We start from the raw sequence: 18,708 nt of genomic DNA, 5'->3' as shown, positions 1-18,708 counted from the left end.
CCAGACTAGAACCAAGAATACATTTTTTGGGGAGAAAAAATCACATTTCATGAGCACTACGTTCTTCCTTAGGGCCTTCATAATCACCTGCTGATGTTTCAAATGATTCGGTGCACCCAATATGGAGAAAAGTTTAATACATATTTTTGTTTTACATATATAGAATGACCCTTTCGTATCACCTTAATTGTATATACGTACACTTTGGCATACCCTGTCCCTGTCACGTTAGAATTTTCAGACTTTATGAGGTCATTATCCTATTCTAAGTAGATTTGAACAGGTTTGGGATGTCCTACGATTATCATCTTATCTCCTGAGGTACCGTGTTTCATCTTGGACATTGTTACACGGTACTTACCATAGGAAAGGCTAGAAACATTCCCATAGCCCCCGATAACTGGATGGGATTGGAAGAAAACGCGATCGACCTTTTCTAAGAAACAGGATTATTATTACAATAATATTTATTTACACTAGAAAATAACAGGGTTGATTTACATAAAAGGTCAGCTCGTTCGATTCGAATGGGTGCATTCAGAGGAGAAAAGCGGTGACCGATGAGTTGGGAACATGTTGCGATTTTCTACCGAAAATGGCGATCAGAATGGTCTGATCAGTAAACATGTTGAGTAAACGTACCCATTTAGCAGATGAGCGCTAACCGATCACTCAACAGTTGTCTCCTCTTAATGCACCCAATGACGAAGCCTTATTTGCTCGTTACTCGCGAGCACGAGGGAACGTTTTCCCATCTCCGGGATTTTGGCGGTCGACGAAATCCCGGGGAAAGGATCGCGCATTCGGGAGGGTGCGCAGGAAGTGGGTTTTAATTTCTGGCACCAGGGGGCGACGGTTGATCGGTCGATCAACGGATTACGGATTCTTCCTTCAATCTTCCTCGCCGATCCCTGTCCTGGGGGAGCTCGGACGGCATCTCGCGGTGACGCCTCGACTTATAGACAGCCCATTAGGAATGACAGCGGAGATAGACGCCTCGTGAGATTATTGCGTTAACTTGTAAAAAGGATCCGACGTTACTATGCAGGGGATTATGTACAGAGTTTGCAAGTATTCTCACGGAGGACTCACTCCTGCGGATGCGCTTCGAGACGGTTGCCAGTGGTCGGAGCCAACCACCAGACCGGGTGAAGCGGAAGTCAAGAGCGAGTGGAGGGAAGCAAGGTCTATGGACACTTCGAGACAAAAGACGGGAGTTTCAAGGTGATCGAAGGAAAGGACCGAGAGCTAAGAATTCAGAAGTCCCATAGAAGCCCAGATCCTATGTTAGCGCTTGGTGCTCTAAAAGTTGGCTACAAACCAGAAGAGGGGGTTGAAGAGAGATCGCACGTGTTAACCAACGATGTCTCACGTACGGGAGGAAGAGAGACGCATATAGAAAAGCGAGTTTGGGGGTAAGATAAAGAAAGAAGGCAATTCGCTATGTATCGCCGTAAGATTAAGAGAGTTGGAGAGATGATTACAGCGCCGCCATCCGTTGGCTCACGTACTATTTGTAGAGCATCGCATGTGTAGCCAGCGATGTCTCATGTACGGGAGGAAGAGAGACGCATATAGAAAAGCGAGTTTGGGGGTAAGATAAAGAAAGAATGCAATTCGCTATGTATCGCCGTAAGATTAAGAGAGTTGGAGAGATGATTACAGCGCCGCCATCCATTGGCTAACGTACTATTTGTCGAGCATCGCACGTGTTAACCAACGATGTCTCATGTATGGGAAGAAGAGAGACGCATAAAGAAAGGCGAGTATTGCGGGTAAGATAAAGAAAGAATGCAATTCGCCGTGTATCGCCGTAAGATTAAGAGAGATGGAGAGATGATTACAGCGCCGCCATCCATTGGCTAACGTACTATTTGTCGAGCATCGAACGTCCGTATCCTTCTGGGCTTCTATGGAGAGTTCTGAATTCTTTGCTGAGAGGCAGGGTAAGGCAGATCGCAGAGGCAGCTACAGAGGTGAATGTCCTACGATAAAGGAGTCCGCGGTGAAGCTCGGTCATCTCGGTTGAGGCTCTTCCGGAACGATCTTCTGCGTGGATCCCGGGGACAAGGTGCGGCCGAGAGGTTTACCCAGGGCCGTCGACGTCGTACCCGTGGTCCAGATACGGAAAAAGTAGCTGATCCTCAGGGAACCCCGGCTTCATTCTCTGGCCTCCCAGAACTTCTTCGAGACCAATTTTCCTAGATGATGGAAGTGATCAGACGCGCCTTGAAGTTGACGATGCGTTCGCTGGTGGCTGCGAGGCGCTGGAAAACCAATACGTTCCTTAATTAGTTAATTTTTCCATTATTGATACAGCTGGATATGTATAATTAATTATCGGTTTTAGATGTTCTGTTTGAACGGAGTATATTTTTCGCAAGATCCTTATCTGTTAAGTCATTTGACAAGAGGATATTAATAAATAGTGAACCTTCAGGGCGCTGGGGTTAAAATTGAATATATTGATTGAATCGAAAGAATAATGGGTGTTGGGGGCTTATTGAACGAAGAATTGACCATACCGAACGATCTCGATATTGACCTAGAGAATAAGTATTACCGCAAATGAAGTTTTTAATTTCCTTACTTCACGTGATTCAGAGATTGACCATGAGCAGAGAATTTGCCTGACGAAATTTTAGACACTTGTAAAATTTCGTCAGGCAAACCATGAGTCACTATGTAATATTGCAAAAGGATACGCGAGCGGAAGCTTTTTATCCTGTAGAAGCAAATCAGTATCGGCATCTTTCTTATTAACTTTATCGTTCTTGTCTAATTGCGAGGCTAGGATTCGAATCGATTCATGCAACCGTGACGATTTCGAAAGTTGGATCACAATTTGGTTCTAGATGACCAAATGCGTGACCGCATAATTATTACCGAGCGTATGGAAGTGATTTACGTTAACCGGATGGTACAACGGCGGACATGAATGCCTCCCCTGCAGATACGGCATCGCCTGTGCAGGATGGGAGGGCATTGATGTCTCCCAGTGTACAATGGCGGACATAAATGCCTCCCCTGCAGATACGGCATCGCCTGTGCAGGATGGGAGGGCATTGATGTCTCCCAGTGTACCACTGTACCTGCTTTACTTTGAAGGAGAAAGTTCTGATATATTCGGAAATTAAATGCAGAAATATTTTGGTCGGTTCTACGTCAAGGAATCCGTCAAGGGATTCAATCGCGAAAGTGAATAAAGATTTCTTATTAGAGCAAGTCCTCCTTTCCAATCTACTTATCATGGCGGATCAATAACGGATGTCCTTCCTGCTTTATTAACAATACGATTTCTATCATTTGTTCTTCCAAAGTTTCATTAGTAGATTTTAATTCCCTAGAGCTTATAGAATTGCATCGTAGTATTTTATCGTAAGTTAGACATTTTTTTGGAAAAATCCAATTTTCGAATGTGCCAGGACAATTCTTAGATGATCACGAGCTAAGTGTCAAAGTTTCGAACAGTTTGGTCCAATACCCTTAAAAAAAGTGTTGTATTCGAATCGATTGATTTGAGGAGGGTTTCACTTCACCTTAACATACCTATATACCATTATTCTTTTCATTTCTATATGCTCAATGTTCAATGCAAAGGCGAAATGATCAATATAGAAGTGGAAAAGTGATCCGTCTCAAATTGTCAGTAGAACGACCCGATTACCCCTCGTGCCTCTTGGCTGGACTCGCGTGCCAGGAGCGGACGGTCGCAGCGCTTGCATAAGTCAGCCGGCAAACGGAGGAGCTATTTCGTAGAGAAAGTAGTGTAGTATTTTTGCTTTCCATCGAGATTCAAAGGCCATTACATAATTCTTCGTTATATCTGGAACACCGAATAACCGTCTCTCCGAAGATGCTCGATTGCCTCGAAATTTTCCGTAATCAGGGTCCAATCTTAATGAACCAATTGTCTTGATCAACTTAATGAAAATGAGGCTCCATAAATCGTCAATATTCATTAAGTTGATTAAAATGAACATGATAAAATGAAAAGAATGATAAAATGAAATGAATAAAAGAACTGAAATGTCAATGGATATATTGGCTTAGTGGATACGTGGTATAAGTACTGTACTTAATCAATTTTCTCTATCCGTTAAGAAGCCGAGATGGTGGAAAACCGTTTTTTTGTTATTATGAGGAGTATCGAAATTTTCAGGTGTTAGGTTTTATTTGTAAGTGGTTGTGTTTTGAATTAATACAATTTCCGGAATTGTATATAGGGTAAATAAGTGTATAATACTCCAAAAGTGGGAACAATTATATTTTTTCTGTGCCTTGGCAACGGATGGTTAAAGTTAACAGCTTATTAAGTTAAAACAACAGTTTGAGCATGGTCTACATGTCGGTGATTACGGGCACAAGTAAATGATTGAACATTTGGAAGATTTTTAATTGCATTTTTAAGCAGCTTATAACCCTCAATGTTTCCTAGTTGTTATGCGATTTTATTATTGATTTTTAGCATTTTTCAATTTCTGAACATCTAAACAATTTACTTCGATCTTCGTTTGCCGCGAGATGTAAACATGTGGAATGTTCTTTATCAACCGGTAATCATGAAATTATTCATACTGAATTTTACTTACTAAACCCGTTTTATGTGCCAAAGCTGGAAAGAGAAAGGCAGGTAGTTGTCGCAATTAAACTAGGAAATAAAAAAAGAATTGTGCACTTTGATCGCAAAACGTCGGGATTAATTTCAACGACGAACTGAATTACGTATTTCTCATTTGATCGCTAAATGGCTGGAAAGGGCACATTGGGTAAGCGTTATCCAAATGATTCGTAATGATATGTAACGTATACACTGGGAGACATCAATGCCCTCCCATCCTGCACAGGCGATGTCGTACCTGTAGGGTAGGCATTCATGTTCACATTGTACACTGGGAGACATCAATGCCCTCCCATCCTGCACAGGCGATGTCGTACCTGCAGGGGAGGCATTCATGTCCGCCATTGTACAAACGCGCAATCAAATAAGAGAAAGAAAATTCTTCTCGATACGATTGAGTCGTGTTGTTTAATCATCTGTGAAGCCTGATTCTCTAAAAACGCTGTCCTACGTGGCATTTTTCCCGATCGTGCCGTTGAAAAGTTCCTATTCGGAGAAATGAGCACTCCGGGAAGCAAATCTCTTCGGAACTGTCCCTCGCATTTCTAAAGGTACATTTCACAAAGTTTTTGGCCACGGTTGGCTATGACGTAGAGCCTGGTGATCGGTCCTGTTTGACACGTTATATATAAAAAAAAAGTACGTAAATCGTAATGAACTCACGAGAATGAGGTCCTGGACGAGATTGGAGATGCCACGATTGGCTATGACGAAGAGCCTGGCGATCGGTACTGATCGACACGTTATATATAAAAATAGTACATGAATCGAAATGAACTCACGAGAATGAGGTCCTGGACGAGATTGGAGATGCCACGGTTGGCTATGACGAAGAGCCTGGCGATCGGTACTGATCGACACGTTATATATAAAAATAGTACATGAATCGGATTGAACTCACGAGAATGAGGTCCTGGACGAGATTGGAGATGCCACGGTTGGCTATGCCGAAGAGCCTGGTGATCGATCCTGATCGATACGTTATATATATAAAAAAAAAAAGTACATGAATCGAAATGAACTCACGAGAATGAGGTTCTGGACGAGATTGGAGATGCCACGGTTGGCTATGCCGAAGAGCCTGGTGATCGATCCTGATCGATACGTTATATATAAAAAAAAGTATATGAATCGATATGAACTCATGAGAATGAGGTCCTGGACGAGATTGGAGATGCCACGGTTGGCTATGCCGAAGAGCCTGGTGATCGATCCTGATCGACACGTTATATATAAAAAAAAAGTACATGAATCGAAATGAACTCACGAGAATGAGGTCCTGGACGAGATTGGAGATGCCACGGTTGGCTATGCCGAAGAGCCTGGTGATCGATCCTGATCGATACGTTATATATAAAAAAAAAGTACATGAATCGAAATGAACTCACGAGAATGAGGTCCTGGACGAGATTGGAGATGCCACGGTTGGCTATGACGAAGAGCCTGGTGATCGGTCCTGGCACCGCCTCCTGCGTGCCGTCGGCTCTTCCGGGCGCCGCCGCGTTCGCCGCATCCGCCTGCTCCGTGCTGCCACTTCCGGCCACAAGCTGCAAGAACAGCGTTAGCCTGCCATTAGTTTCGGGGGATCGAGGTCGGCTGGGTGTAGTTTCAAGGCCAGGAATATTCGGGATTTACTGGGAGTTGCAGCTCCACGTCCAGCTCCAGCGCTCCCGACACTACTGCTAACTGTGGGTGCTAATCCATCGAGCCGGCTAAATACTCCTCTGGCTAAATCCGCCGATCCTGTGACTAATCCATTACGCGCTCCTCGATCCAATCCATCCAACAATCATCCCGGTAAAGATCTTCCCCAGGACCTTTTTACGTTGCATCAACGAACCGTTCTCTGCCTACGAGTGCGTGTGCTTTCGGCTCTCTTCGTGTCTCTAAGTACAAGTGGTCGAGTGCGTGGATGAGAGTTCGCTTCCTAGTGCCGTAAGTTTGTACTTCCGTAAGTTAGTCTTAGACGAGAATCGCCCTCGCTGATGAATCAATGTACGACCCCCGACGTCCATTTGACAGACTTTCAAACATCCCGATTTACGTCGTGCACTTTGATTTTAGTCATTCTCGACTGCGCGAAAGCGTTGCATGCCATTGCGGTTTAGGTATTGCGGCAAGGATGAGCGTAGATAAATCCTGAAATTTCTTCCGTCGGAATTCGTTCTGTGTTCATCGTTATGAAATTTAATAGGCGGTTAATTAGAATATCTGAAGACTATTATTCTCTTTGGTAACCAATTTTTAGTATCAAACAGATGCTTACAGTGGTTCCGGACGCTCTACAAGGTTTTATCTGACACGTAATTAGAGAATGCACGTATTATTTGTAACGGTACCACCTCTCTTTATAGAAATATCGGAAACTTTGGAATGGATACTTTGACTTTTAAACTGACCACAGATATTAATATTTGTTATATTAGATTAGATAATTTCCTACTAAAAGAGTGGCGATCGAATGACAGTTTTTTTTTTCCAGATTTATGAATTAACGATGAAACGTAACACCGAATCTAAGTGAATTATCCCGTGGTAGATAAGGTTTGATAGTTATTTTTTACAAGACAATGAAATTATTGAAAATTTGCCAAATTCGACGTCGCAGTTCGTACATTGTAGTTTGTATTCTTGCTATGCCATCATTACTGTCGGAGGTGGACAAGCATTTCGGTTTAATTCGACGAGCCTTGTCTGATCATTTGGAGCTTTTTTCATTGGATAAAATCCGTGTATGTACCATTACAATGCCAACATATTAAAGCAAGAACCGCAATTATTAACGGCATCACAGTACAATCAATATTCAGGGAAAAAGCATGTTTCGTGAATCGCCATTTTGTTGCAGCTACGTAGAACAATACAAATTTAAGTGTTTCATACTCTTTGGTCAGAAACCCATTTATATATTTGAAGTGATACGGTGTCTGACAAGTTTTAATTGTCAACAATTGTACATGGCGATGCATTACGAACGACTGTAATAATCAATTAGAGATCCATATTTCCATTGCAATTGCAATGCAACAACCAAAAAGCAGCATAGTGAGACCTCGTAAATCTCAGGTCGATGAGTTTGAAGTTTTATGGAACCTGGCAAAGCATGAATTACAGCAACAATTGCCCCATTTTAGTAAATTCGATAGCTCCATTATGAACCCAACAATGCACGGAGAAAAGACGTACCAGAAAATAATTACTCGGTTATTAATAATTGCTACGTCTCCTTGTTAAACGGAAGGAAGGGCAATTCGACCGAATTTGCTAAACATCCCAAACTATTATAAAAAAAACTCTGAAATTGTGTACAATGGTTTTTGTACAAAATCCATATACATATATATTCGATTAAAAAATTCGGTTTTTAATTAAAAGCAACATTTACGAATGCTCTCACATACATGTTACTTTTGCTAACGTCCCCTTAATTGAGCTTTATAAAATCAGTCCCTTTAATTATAAGACATATTTCACAGTATTGGGATAAAATTACTGCACGTGTATATGATCTCCCACAATCAATGAATTGCCATAATGTTTGTTCTTCCTTCCTTGTTCTCTAAAACTTTCTCGTTTTAAGGAAATGTCTTTTTCGAGAGGGTTCTTTCTCCGTATGCATCGAAGAGGCGGCAAGCATGAATGAAGAGAAAATCATATCGCAGAGAAGTTTCTACCAAAGCGGACATTTCCGAGGTCTCACTACCGTTTCTAATTATTGTTTCATAATTATTGTCGAGATGTCTGTTGATCGGCTCGTCGAATGTATCAAGTCGGATGTCGGTGTCGCGTCGGGACCGTTGGCCGGGTGGAACGATTGGATAGAAATGTGGAAAAGAAAGGAAATTTCCGATTAATGATCGGGTTTGAACATGGAAGAGACGTACTGTTGTGGAGGGGAAATCAGCGGGCGGAATAGGAAAATTTTCGATGCTAAGAATGCACCACTCAACATCGCATATCAAGATCTCGTTAGACCTCTGAGTTGTTCAACGAAAAGTTGTGGAAATTTATACAAGTCCACTGCTAAATGCACGGAAAAAATGTTCCATGAACGTGTACCACTGAAATTCCATTATTCAAGTTACGTATCATGCCGCAGTCACTTTTGAGCTCATGGAATACGAAATAAAAATTAATGATAATTTTTTTATTTCATATTCACAATTGCTGGACGCCTGAATTGTTTAGAGCAAAGAAGTCACCCGTTGAGCACAATTGAAATATACTTATCTGAGATGCTTTGGTTTGTAGTGCATAGTAATTCGAGAACGTAAAATAGTCGTATAAAAACTATGACTTCATTGTTTCATGCACTCAGTATCTATACCTTTATATAAAACGTTAAGATTTTCAATGAGAATTAGAAAGCGAGTACTATGCAACGTATGAATGTAAGTGGCGATTAGTTTCTTTTCTGTTTTTACGTCAAAAGATGTCGAAATTATTCAGAATTGAATGCATGAACTCAATTTTATTATAAACGTATGCTTCAAAAAGAGGACACAGATCACAGCGTATCATTGATAAAGAAACAAAAGTCTTTTCATTTTGACTTTTGAACGGAAACAATGGATATTAATTACCCGGTTATAGAGTACTAAGCAATTACTGACATGTTGTCATTTTAACTCATTACCTACACGCTTCTAAGTTTTTTTTTCTTTAAATAGAGCTTCTCAGATAATATATATTGCGCAGCCTTAAAAACATATGAAGTAGTTTTACTTACATTGTTTTTTTGTTTAAGTTTTGACTGTGACAGCTTTAATTCATGGTTTTCAAAAAAACTTGGATATAACACGAATTTCTCTAATGTTATTAGAACTTTCGACTTATAATTATTAGAAGAAAATTTTTTCCGTGCCATGTATTTCTTTTTAATCAAGAATTCAGATTCGTAGAGCCTCTTCCAAGACATAAACACACAGCCAAATAAATAGCGATAGCTTCAGTTTGTATTAATTAATTTCTTGGAAATAATAGAGACTAACCTCTGTAACAGAGGGGAGGAATTACGTTGCAGAGGAAGATAACTGAATTTTTCTTAAATTGTCAGAAAATCTGGAAATCTTGATGTGCAATCCATGCAAGAGTATTTAAAAGAGAGTGGAGAAAGAGGCAGATTCAAAATAGAGCTTTGCGCGTAAGAAAGGAAAGAAAGAAAAAAGTTGCAATGCGCGTAGAGGAGAGGATAGTGGATAAAGGTTAAAAAGAGATCTTAGTAAATATTTGAGTAGGATAGATTTCAGTAGCAAAATCTGCAGAAGTACCCATGAATCAATTCAGATTGGTGAGCTGATTCAGTAGTAAATAGTAGACTTTTGTTTAGCAATAAATAGTCAATTTTAGTGTATTAGAGCAAGTCACGAAAAATTGATTGGGCGACATTACTTTACTACGAAGTTCAGAACAATTGCTTTGAATTTTGAATATTCTTATGAGACTTTCAAGTAGAATGATAAAGATGCAAATTTGACATTTGAAATAGTTCCTTTTCTTGAAAATATAGTTATAAAAATTCATGGAAAATAAATTGGAATTTAATTGGTACAGCAAGGTCGCGTAGTTACCTACTTGAATTTATTGTCAAGGGCGATTTTTAGATAAGAAATTATAATAATTAAGAATGATTGTCCAAATGTGCACGTCGAAATAAATCGGAATAAAATAATTTTCCAAGTGGTATCTACATTAATAGAAGGGATTACTCAAGGCTAAGTATGCGCCTAGTCCCAAATGATTTGTCAATGATTCAAGTTATTTATATACTACTAGAATAAAAATATCTAAATGATACCATTCACCAGTACGGTGCGTCTGGTGAAAATTCAATAAATTGCACTATAATTTTGGATACATGCGCATTTAATGATAGAATGTTTGCCCATCAAAATATAGTTTGTTTTTAAAGTACATTACAGCTTTATTACCGGATGATCTAGAATTTCAAATACCCAACAAGCGTAGCATGCATTAGCCCATTACGATTAGTAAGCAGATTGAAGAAAAGACGTTCTTGCAGGTGCAAGTACAGAAAATAGAAGATGCAGTGCAGTTGTGTACGTCCGTTTTTGACGGTCCTCTCAACGGAGTATCGCATACTTCTCGTAGTTGGTCTATGAACAATGAAGATCAAAATCAATTATTAAGGCAATGATCCAATAAAGGATACGCTGGTGTTCTCAATATAAATATTGTAAACTTTTTAATAGAAAAAATATCATTTGAAAGTATTCCCAACGTAGAGAAGTTTAGTTACGTTTCCATCGGACTTTAATTCCGGTCTCTTGATCGTATATGAATGCTCTTACACGTAGATATGTATACATATAATGTACATTATCGTGCCTAGCAATCTTAGCGTTAACCTAGTAATCAGTGATCTAATTAGCATCACAGAAATCTGTTAAAAACGCCTGTTTTTGTGCACATTCACGACATGCCGAATCGTGAAACAACAATTTCAGGGACTTTATTTAAAGTCATATACCATATAAGAATGTTTTATAGAATATGTGACGCGAAATGTTAAAAATAAAACAATGGGCGCATATGTGTGTCCAGCAAAAACCATCGGTGTGGCTTGTGGGCGCATATGTGCGTCCAGCAAAAACCATCAGTGTGGCCTAGGGGCGCATATATGCGTCCAACAAAAACCATTGGTGTGGCCTATGGGTGTATATATGCGTTCAGCACAAACCATCGGTGTGGCCTATGGGCGCATATATGCGTCCAGCACAAACCATCAGTGTGGCCTAGGGGCGCATATATGCGTCCAGCAAAACCCACCGGTATGGCCCGTGGGCGCATATGTGCGTCCAGCAAGAACCATCGGTGTAGACTATGGACGCAAATGTGCGTCCAGCGCAAGCCATCGGTGTACACTATGGACGCAAATGCGCGCTCGGCGAAAAAGTATTCAGTCCCCAGCGATCGTTATTGCGGGCCGCATACCGCCCAACTTGGAGCAGTTACCAGTCAAAGTGTTAAAAGCGGCGTCATCGAAAATCCGAGTCCAAGATCAAAGTCCCAATGGAAACGCAACGGTGAGCGAGCCACCGCAAGAGTCAGCTCGGGCCGTACTCTCTAATGGTAAGTCCGGTGTGTCGGTAAAGAAGGTAAAGAAAGCCGAGCCTCGACTCGGGACGGTCCGGCCGCGGCGTTCGCGTCGGTCGTCCGCGGCGGGGCGACGGCGACGGCCGGAAGGCTGCGGGGTTGGCGTACCGGTGGCTGTGGGGCGCCTCCGGGCGCAGGGGCGGCTGGGGCGGGGGCGGCAGCTGGGGCACCGGGCGCGGCGGCGGCAGCAGGCGCGGCAGGGGCGGCAGCGGGAGCGGACGCGGGCGCGGGGCCCACTTCGCGGGAGGCGCTAAGCCCCAGGCCCAGGCTCTGGGTACCGGCTACGACTCGGTACACCGTGCCCGCCGCTCTTGCCGCCCCGTCGGCTGCTTGCTAGGGAACACACACGAGTTTCTCTCTTTATTCAACGCTCCTCGATTCGGGGCCGCGTGGGTACCGGGCATCGCTCCCGGGGCTTGAGAGGTGCGCTGGCCTGGGGGCTGCGACTGCGACTGCGACTGCGACCTCGCTGCTGCAAACCTTCGAATTCCGGCTTGCTGGAAAAGTTTGGTTAACTGGACCGCAGCCGCTTGGAGCCGAAAGGGGGATCGGTGGTGGGTGGACGACGAAGCGAGATCGCTTGGGACATGTGAGGATGTGTTAGGTTAGATGGTAGAGGGTGATCTTCGATGTAATTGCATTAACTGTAAAGAGGAGAAAAGTGGATATACATTACCTTATGGCATGTCATTGGTTTCATGTTTCCCTATGCTTATTATGGTTTTCTGGTCATTCTGGATGTGATATCGGGAGTGGTGGTGGTGGGTGGACGACGAAGCGAGATCGTTTGGGATATGTGAGGATGCGGGGATGTGTTAGATGGTAGAGGGTGATCTTCGATGTAATTGCATTAACTGGTTCATGGTTCAGGTAATTGGTTTCATGTTTCCCTATGCCTATTATGGTATTCTGGTCATTCTGAACCTGATATCGGGAGTGGTGGTGGTGGGTGGACGACGAAGCGAGATCGCTAGGGACATGTGAGGATGCGGGGATGTGTTAGATGGTAGAGGGTGATCTTCGATGTAATTTCATTAACTGTAAAGAGGAGAAAGGTGGATATAGATTATCTTATGGCATGTAATTGGTTTCATGTTTTCCTATGCCTAATATGGAATTCTGGTCATTCTGGACGTGATATCGAGAGTGGTTGGGGACTCGATGATGGTCGATAGAGATCTGCTTGATAGAACGCATTTCGGTGAACGTAGATGAGTCAAGGAATGAACGCATAAGTATTCGATGTAAAATGTTTGATTACATTAAATAATGTCTTGAATAGAAATTCGACGTTATGAGAATTGTACGAGAGGCGAAGTGGCGCCTCGCAGAGGATGCTAATGCAGTTAACGAGAGGGCAGACGAGAAGTGACTTTTGAAGTGGACTGAACGTAGATGAATACTATGTTGCGAAAAGTCCTAGACGAAGATCTTCCGATGACTTGACACGTCATGTTTCATGCTATCTACTTTCATATCGATGTAACAACTTTTATTCATTTGCAGATGTTGTAGGTTACCGAGTTTGTCGTTCTAATATATTATAAAAGTCGGTTATTGTTTAGCTTATCGTAAGTCACTTTGTAGCGCCATTGCTTCTGCAGTCACGATATAGAATGTATAACTGGTTTGTTGGCACGGATATACTAATTTTCGGATGTTATTAATTTATCCCGATCAACACGGGACAAACACGGTATTATCAATCTTCAAAGAGCTATATGCAACATAACTTTACAGAACATTAACCCTAACTGCTCTAGGTTTCGTTTCTAACCACTAAAGTAATTTCTTGTAATATCAGCAATGGTAACATTTCGTAACAATTGCACAGCAAATTTAGCGAAATCAGTTGCACACGGCTGATTTCAAGGCACCGTGGTGGTCCATTATCGGTAATGTAGCGATAAATTTCCTTCCGTGTGGAACGACAAAGACCGAAGAAGCCGGTTGAAACGGTCCGAGTAAAATTAAGGAGAGGATGCAATTAGGTTAACGCAACTAACCTCCTGCCGTTTAACGATAAATCCGTTGAGCAACAAATGAATTTAATCTTCGGAAAGTAGTTTTAAGGATTACCACGTATAAATTTCCACAAGCGTAATAAAAAATGCCGCAGAATTCTGGTTACATTAACCATTGTAATGCCAGAATTTCTATCGTATGGTAAAAATGAGAATTCTCGTTATCCGAATGTTTAATTATTTGGACGTTTTATCATTGAAACATTCTATTATCCAAGAAGCGTATCGTTCATTCTCTCCCTTTTCATTTTTTCATGGAATGTTCGAACTGTGCAAGGTATAAATGTTATTTATATTTTATACAAGCTCGACCATGTTGCGGCCTTATTGTGTAATTGAGAAGTAACTAGCGTTTTAACTTTTTTCGGCTTCGAACTTTCCTTTGTATTTACTTACTATGTATTATTAGACACTGTGTATTTATGTGACGTGTTGCCGGACCAACGATATTTTTTAATTCTTCGTTTCTCATTCGGTTACGAGTATCCGATAAAACTCCACCCCATTTTTTTTACAAAACAATAAAAACCATCGATAGATTTATTATGATTACAATTTTTCGTTTTTGCACCGTGACGTGTTGCCGGACAATTGATATTTTTTAATTCTTCGTTTCTCATTCGGTTACGAGTATCCGATAAAACTCCACCCCATTTTTTTTACAAGACAATAAAAACCACCGATAGATTTATCACGCTTACAATTTTTTGTTTTTGCACTGTAACGCGTTGCCGGACCATTGATATTTTTTAATTCTTCGTTTCTCATTTGCTTATGAGTATCCGATAAAATTCCAACCCCATTTTTTACAGAACAAAAATAACCACCGATAGATTTATCATGCTTGCAATTTTTCGTCTTCACACCGTGACGTGTTGGCGGACCAACGATATTTTTTAATTCTTCGTTTCTCATTTGCTTATGAGTATCCGATAAAATTCCAACCCCATTTTTTTACAAAACAATAAAAACCACCGATAGATTTATCATGCTTACAATTTTTTGTTTTTGCACCGTAACGCGTTGCCGGACCATTGATATTTTTTAATTCTTCGTTTCTCATTCGGTTACGAGTATCCGATAAAACTCCACCCCATTTTTTTTACAAAACAATAAAAACCACCGATAGATTTATCATGCTTACAATTTTTCGTTTTCACACCGTGACGTGTTGCCGGACCAACGATATTCTTTAATTCTTCGTTTCTCATTCGGTTACGGGTATCCTATAATTTTTTTTAAATTACGCTTTAAAAATTATATTCGCGGTGATTGGAGCCCAAAGCGAATTTCCCGCTGTTATCAGCAGCGTGCAAATTGAAGCGAATAACGGGGAACTCGACAAGGAATGCAAGAAACGGGTCAAACGTGTAAACTCGGCAGTTGCTAAGTGGTTAATGTAAATTGCAAGCTCCCGCTCGGTAATCGCTTCGAGGTATCGCACCTTCGACTGGGGATTTGATAATCGCGTACTGTTTCTTTAGCGAACGACACCAGGAGACGGCTGACTGTCATAAAGGCGGGCAGACGGCGAGAACGTCTAGTCCAGAGACGGCAAAAACTCGTTCCACCGTTCTAAACTCGGGTCAGTCGAATCCTACGGCATTTACGGTGAAGTGAAACCCCCTTCAAATCAGTCGATTCGAATACAACACTTTTTTTTAAGGGTATTAGACCAAACTGTCCGAAACTTTGATTCATCTGATCATCTAAGAATGGTCGAATTCGCTTTTTTATTAACTAAACATAAAATTTGAAGAGACGAATTCAGTTTCTCTAAATAATTCCCCGGGGAGTATTATTTATCTTTATCCGTAAGATCAGTACTAACCGGAGTTATATTTCCTGTCCGTCTTACCCCTCCATTTTCTTCAATGAAAGCGAACGAGTGAAGTTAATAGATGCAATGATAATTCGTTACGTGACTCGAATGTTACGTTTTGACTGTATTTTGAATCTGCATGTTTTTCTAACAATCTTCGTTTATTCATCTCTTTAACATCATAAAGGAAAGTTTAATATAAAAGTCTTATTGTATTCATCCATCTATTGGCTACAATTCTTAGTACACACTTCTGAAGTACAGGTGCATTTCAAGTTTAGCCACTTCTCGATCGCGTCGTCCGATTGGCTGACGGCGCTCGTTACCTAGCAACCGGATGACGCTTCTCTTGGCGGCCATGTTGGCGACGTGGCGAGGTCCAAGTAGACGCGACGTCGGCTTGGCGTGAGTAGCATCCCCATAGTCGTAATTAACCGCGAAGTTTCGGCGATCGGAGGTCGGATACCTTCGAATAAGCAATCATGAGACAGCTTTGAGCATGTGCGCCGATTCTAAGTTGACTTTCACCGTCCACGCCAGGTGCGCTTGCGGTCTACGCGTCGGCCTCTTACTCTGCCGATCGAGCGGCACACGACGGCTCGTTAGACTTATTGATTTCTCGATCGATAGCTAGAATCGATTCGGCATGCCTAAGGGGACCCTTCGTGAAGTTTCTCCGTAAATATCAAAATTACCGGAGAGGTTCGTAAAGAGAAACGTACTTCGGACGTAACAGGCGATTTTCTTTTTTTTTGAGAAACGACGCAAGCGTGGAGAAAACGAAAATTTGGTATTTCCATGAAATCCGCGCTATAAAATTCCAACCGTGCTGGGAACGACTTATCAAGAGAACAGTCTGAGATTTTCTTTCCTGGCGCGGACACAGATTCGATCGCAAGATTCTTTGAAAAACGTTTAATTTTCTTTTTTTTTCCTGACATTTTTTACTTCACGACTCTCAATTTTAATTTGACTACACCTTTCTTAAATTAATACTTTCAGTACGTTCCCATCGAAACATCAATTTAACATATCAAACCAATACTTAAAAAAATTTTAGAAAGAAACATATTATCAATTTTTTTAAAAGTTTGACCGAGAAACTCTTTCGAGGGTATTTCGGGATTAAAGTCTTCATAAGTATTGTTATTAATATTCATTACACGTATTCAAAATAAAATAAAAATAATCTAACTAAACTCCTTTGCGAGAATATTAAACAAAAATGTAATTTTTTAGATACAGCAACTCACTGAAATGTTTTCGTAGAATCGTCAACGTTTGAGAAAGAACTCTCTAACTATAAGATTCTGTCCCGTTTGTAAGAGATTCAAGATCAATGTCCTTCCTCCGCCAAGAGAAACAGGAACACGATTTCGAACAGATGATCGACCACCCCGAACCAACTAAAGCTTGCACAATGAATTTATCCTTTCCTTTATAGAAAAGATCTGAGATCAGATTTCATTTAAAACAAACCCTACTAGAGACTCTTTCTATTGGCTTAAAATCAAATCAGAATAATTAAGAACCAGATTCAGGAAAGACCTTTCAATAAACTGCCTGCAGTCGTTCGGACCGTTGAAAAAAGTAATTATGCATTCAATCCTTTTCAACATCATCGACATTCAAGGAAGTACATTTACTCTATCATTGCAGAGTTCCTATTTACAGGGATTCGAAGGTTAGGGGTCTATGAAGGTAGGATATTATCTCATTTCAGGATTGCGAAAAAGGTCCGAAGTCAACGATTTGGGAGTCCTTACTTCACTTCTGGACTGCTCCTTGAGATTCTGCCCTGAAATTCGAAAAAGAAACCATCCCGAAAGACAGAGCTTCCGGACTGTTTCCAGAAACTCGAACTCACCCTGATAATATCGAAGAGGAAGTTCCCAGATCCACCACTTCCCCCGGCAGCCTGTGCCCCCGTGGCCCCCGAAAGACCGAAGTTGAGGAACCTCTTGTTGCGATTCTCATCAACGATGTCAATATCGTCCAATGGTGGCAAATCTGGCGCCGCGTTATCATTTGCTGCCGCACCCTCTTGGTCGTCGGTGAACTGCACCCTAACTTCGTTGTTCTGCGATTCCGCTGCAGCTTCCTGGACTTGATTTTCCGATTCCGGATTTACGTCCTGAAATTAACCACGATACTTCATGCATTTCATGACATGTTCTTTGGTAGGGACAATTATCCGGCTAAATATTGTATAGGTGAAAATTAACACTCGATTCAAGATGCAGAGGTTTTACGATTGCGGATTTACGTCCTGAAATTAACCACGATACTTCATGCATTTCATGGTATGTCTACATGTTCTTTGGTAGGGACAATTATCCGGCTAAATATTGTATAGGTGCAAATTGACACTCGATTCAAGAAGCAGAACAAAATTAGTTAAGATTTTAACGACAAACTTTGGATGAATCAAAAGACAAACATTTTATAGTTTTGTTTTACTGTAGTGTGTTTAGTGTTGTGTGATTTAATGGATACTTTAATTATCCGCATTTAATGTTGTTATGTAATTTTTACGATGGAATCAGCTTTAACAAAATAGCTTTCCCTAGACTCTACGTGATTTGAAATAGGAAATCTAATGTTTATTCTGTCCTGAAATTAACCATGATACTTTATGCATTTCATGGTATGTCTACATGTTCTTTGGTAAGGACAGTTATCCGACTAAATATTGTATAGGTGCAAATTAACACTCGATTCAAGATGTAGAACAAAATTAGTTAAGATTTTAACGAAAAACATTGGATGAATCAAAAGACAAACATTTTATAGTTTTGTTTTACTGTAGTGTGTTTAGTGTTGTGTGATTTAATGGATACTTTAATTATCCGCATTTAATGTTGTTATGTAATTTTTACGATGGAATCAGCTTTAACAAAATAGCTTTCCCTAGACTCTACGTGATTTGAAATAGGAAATCTAATGTTTATTCTGTCAGAATGATAAGATATAAGCCTCGACTCTCGACCCTGGTGACATTAGAAAGTTTGTGTAATACTGCCGAAGAGGGGGACGGAAATATTTATGTTTATTAATTACAAAGATTTTATGACGTGTCGTGGGGATACCATTACTACTTAACGTCATTTAAATTAATTACATTG

General features: G+C 40.9%; 1 protein-coding gene across 1 annotated transcript in view; it reads right to left on the bottom strand.

Moving 5' to 3' along the window:
* Positions 1-1,884: 1,884 nt before the first annotated feature.
* LOC105703948 (AF4/FMR2 family member 4) overlaps positions 1,885-18,708 on the bottom strand; it is a 48,810-nt gene continuing 31,986 nt past the window's right edge. The window contains exons 5-8 of the mRNA XM_023431710.1: positions 17,451-17,717; positions 11,819-12,070; positions 6,010-6,168; positions 1,885-2,267 (exon numbers count right to left, since the gene is read on the bottom strand). Of these exons, the coding sequence (XP_023287478.1) occupies positions 2,202-2,267; positions 6,010-6,168; positions 11,819-12,070; positions 17,451-17,717 (744 nt within the window). The 3' untranslated portion in view covers positions 1,885-2,201. The remainder of the gene's footprint in view (positions 2,268-6,009; positions 6,169-11,818; positions 12,071-17,450; positions 17,718-18,708) is intronic.

Source organism: Orussus abietinus, unplaced genomic scaffold, assembly GCF_000612105.2.
Source record: "Orussus abietinus isolate OABI.00-Male unplaced genomic scaffold, Oabi_2.0 scaffold155, whole genome shotgun sequence".
NCBI classification, from domain to species: Eukaryota; Metazoa; Arthropoda; class Insecta; order Hymenoptera; family Orussidae; genus Orussus; species Orussus abietinus.
Note: the sequence above shows the minus strand (reverse complement) of the source record. Positions and strands in the feature narration are given on the sequence as shown.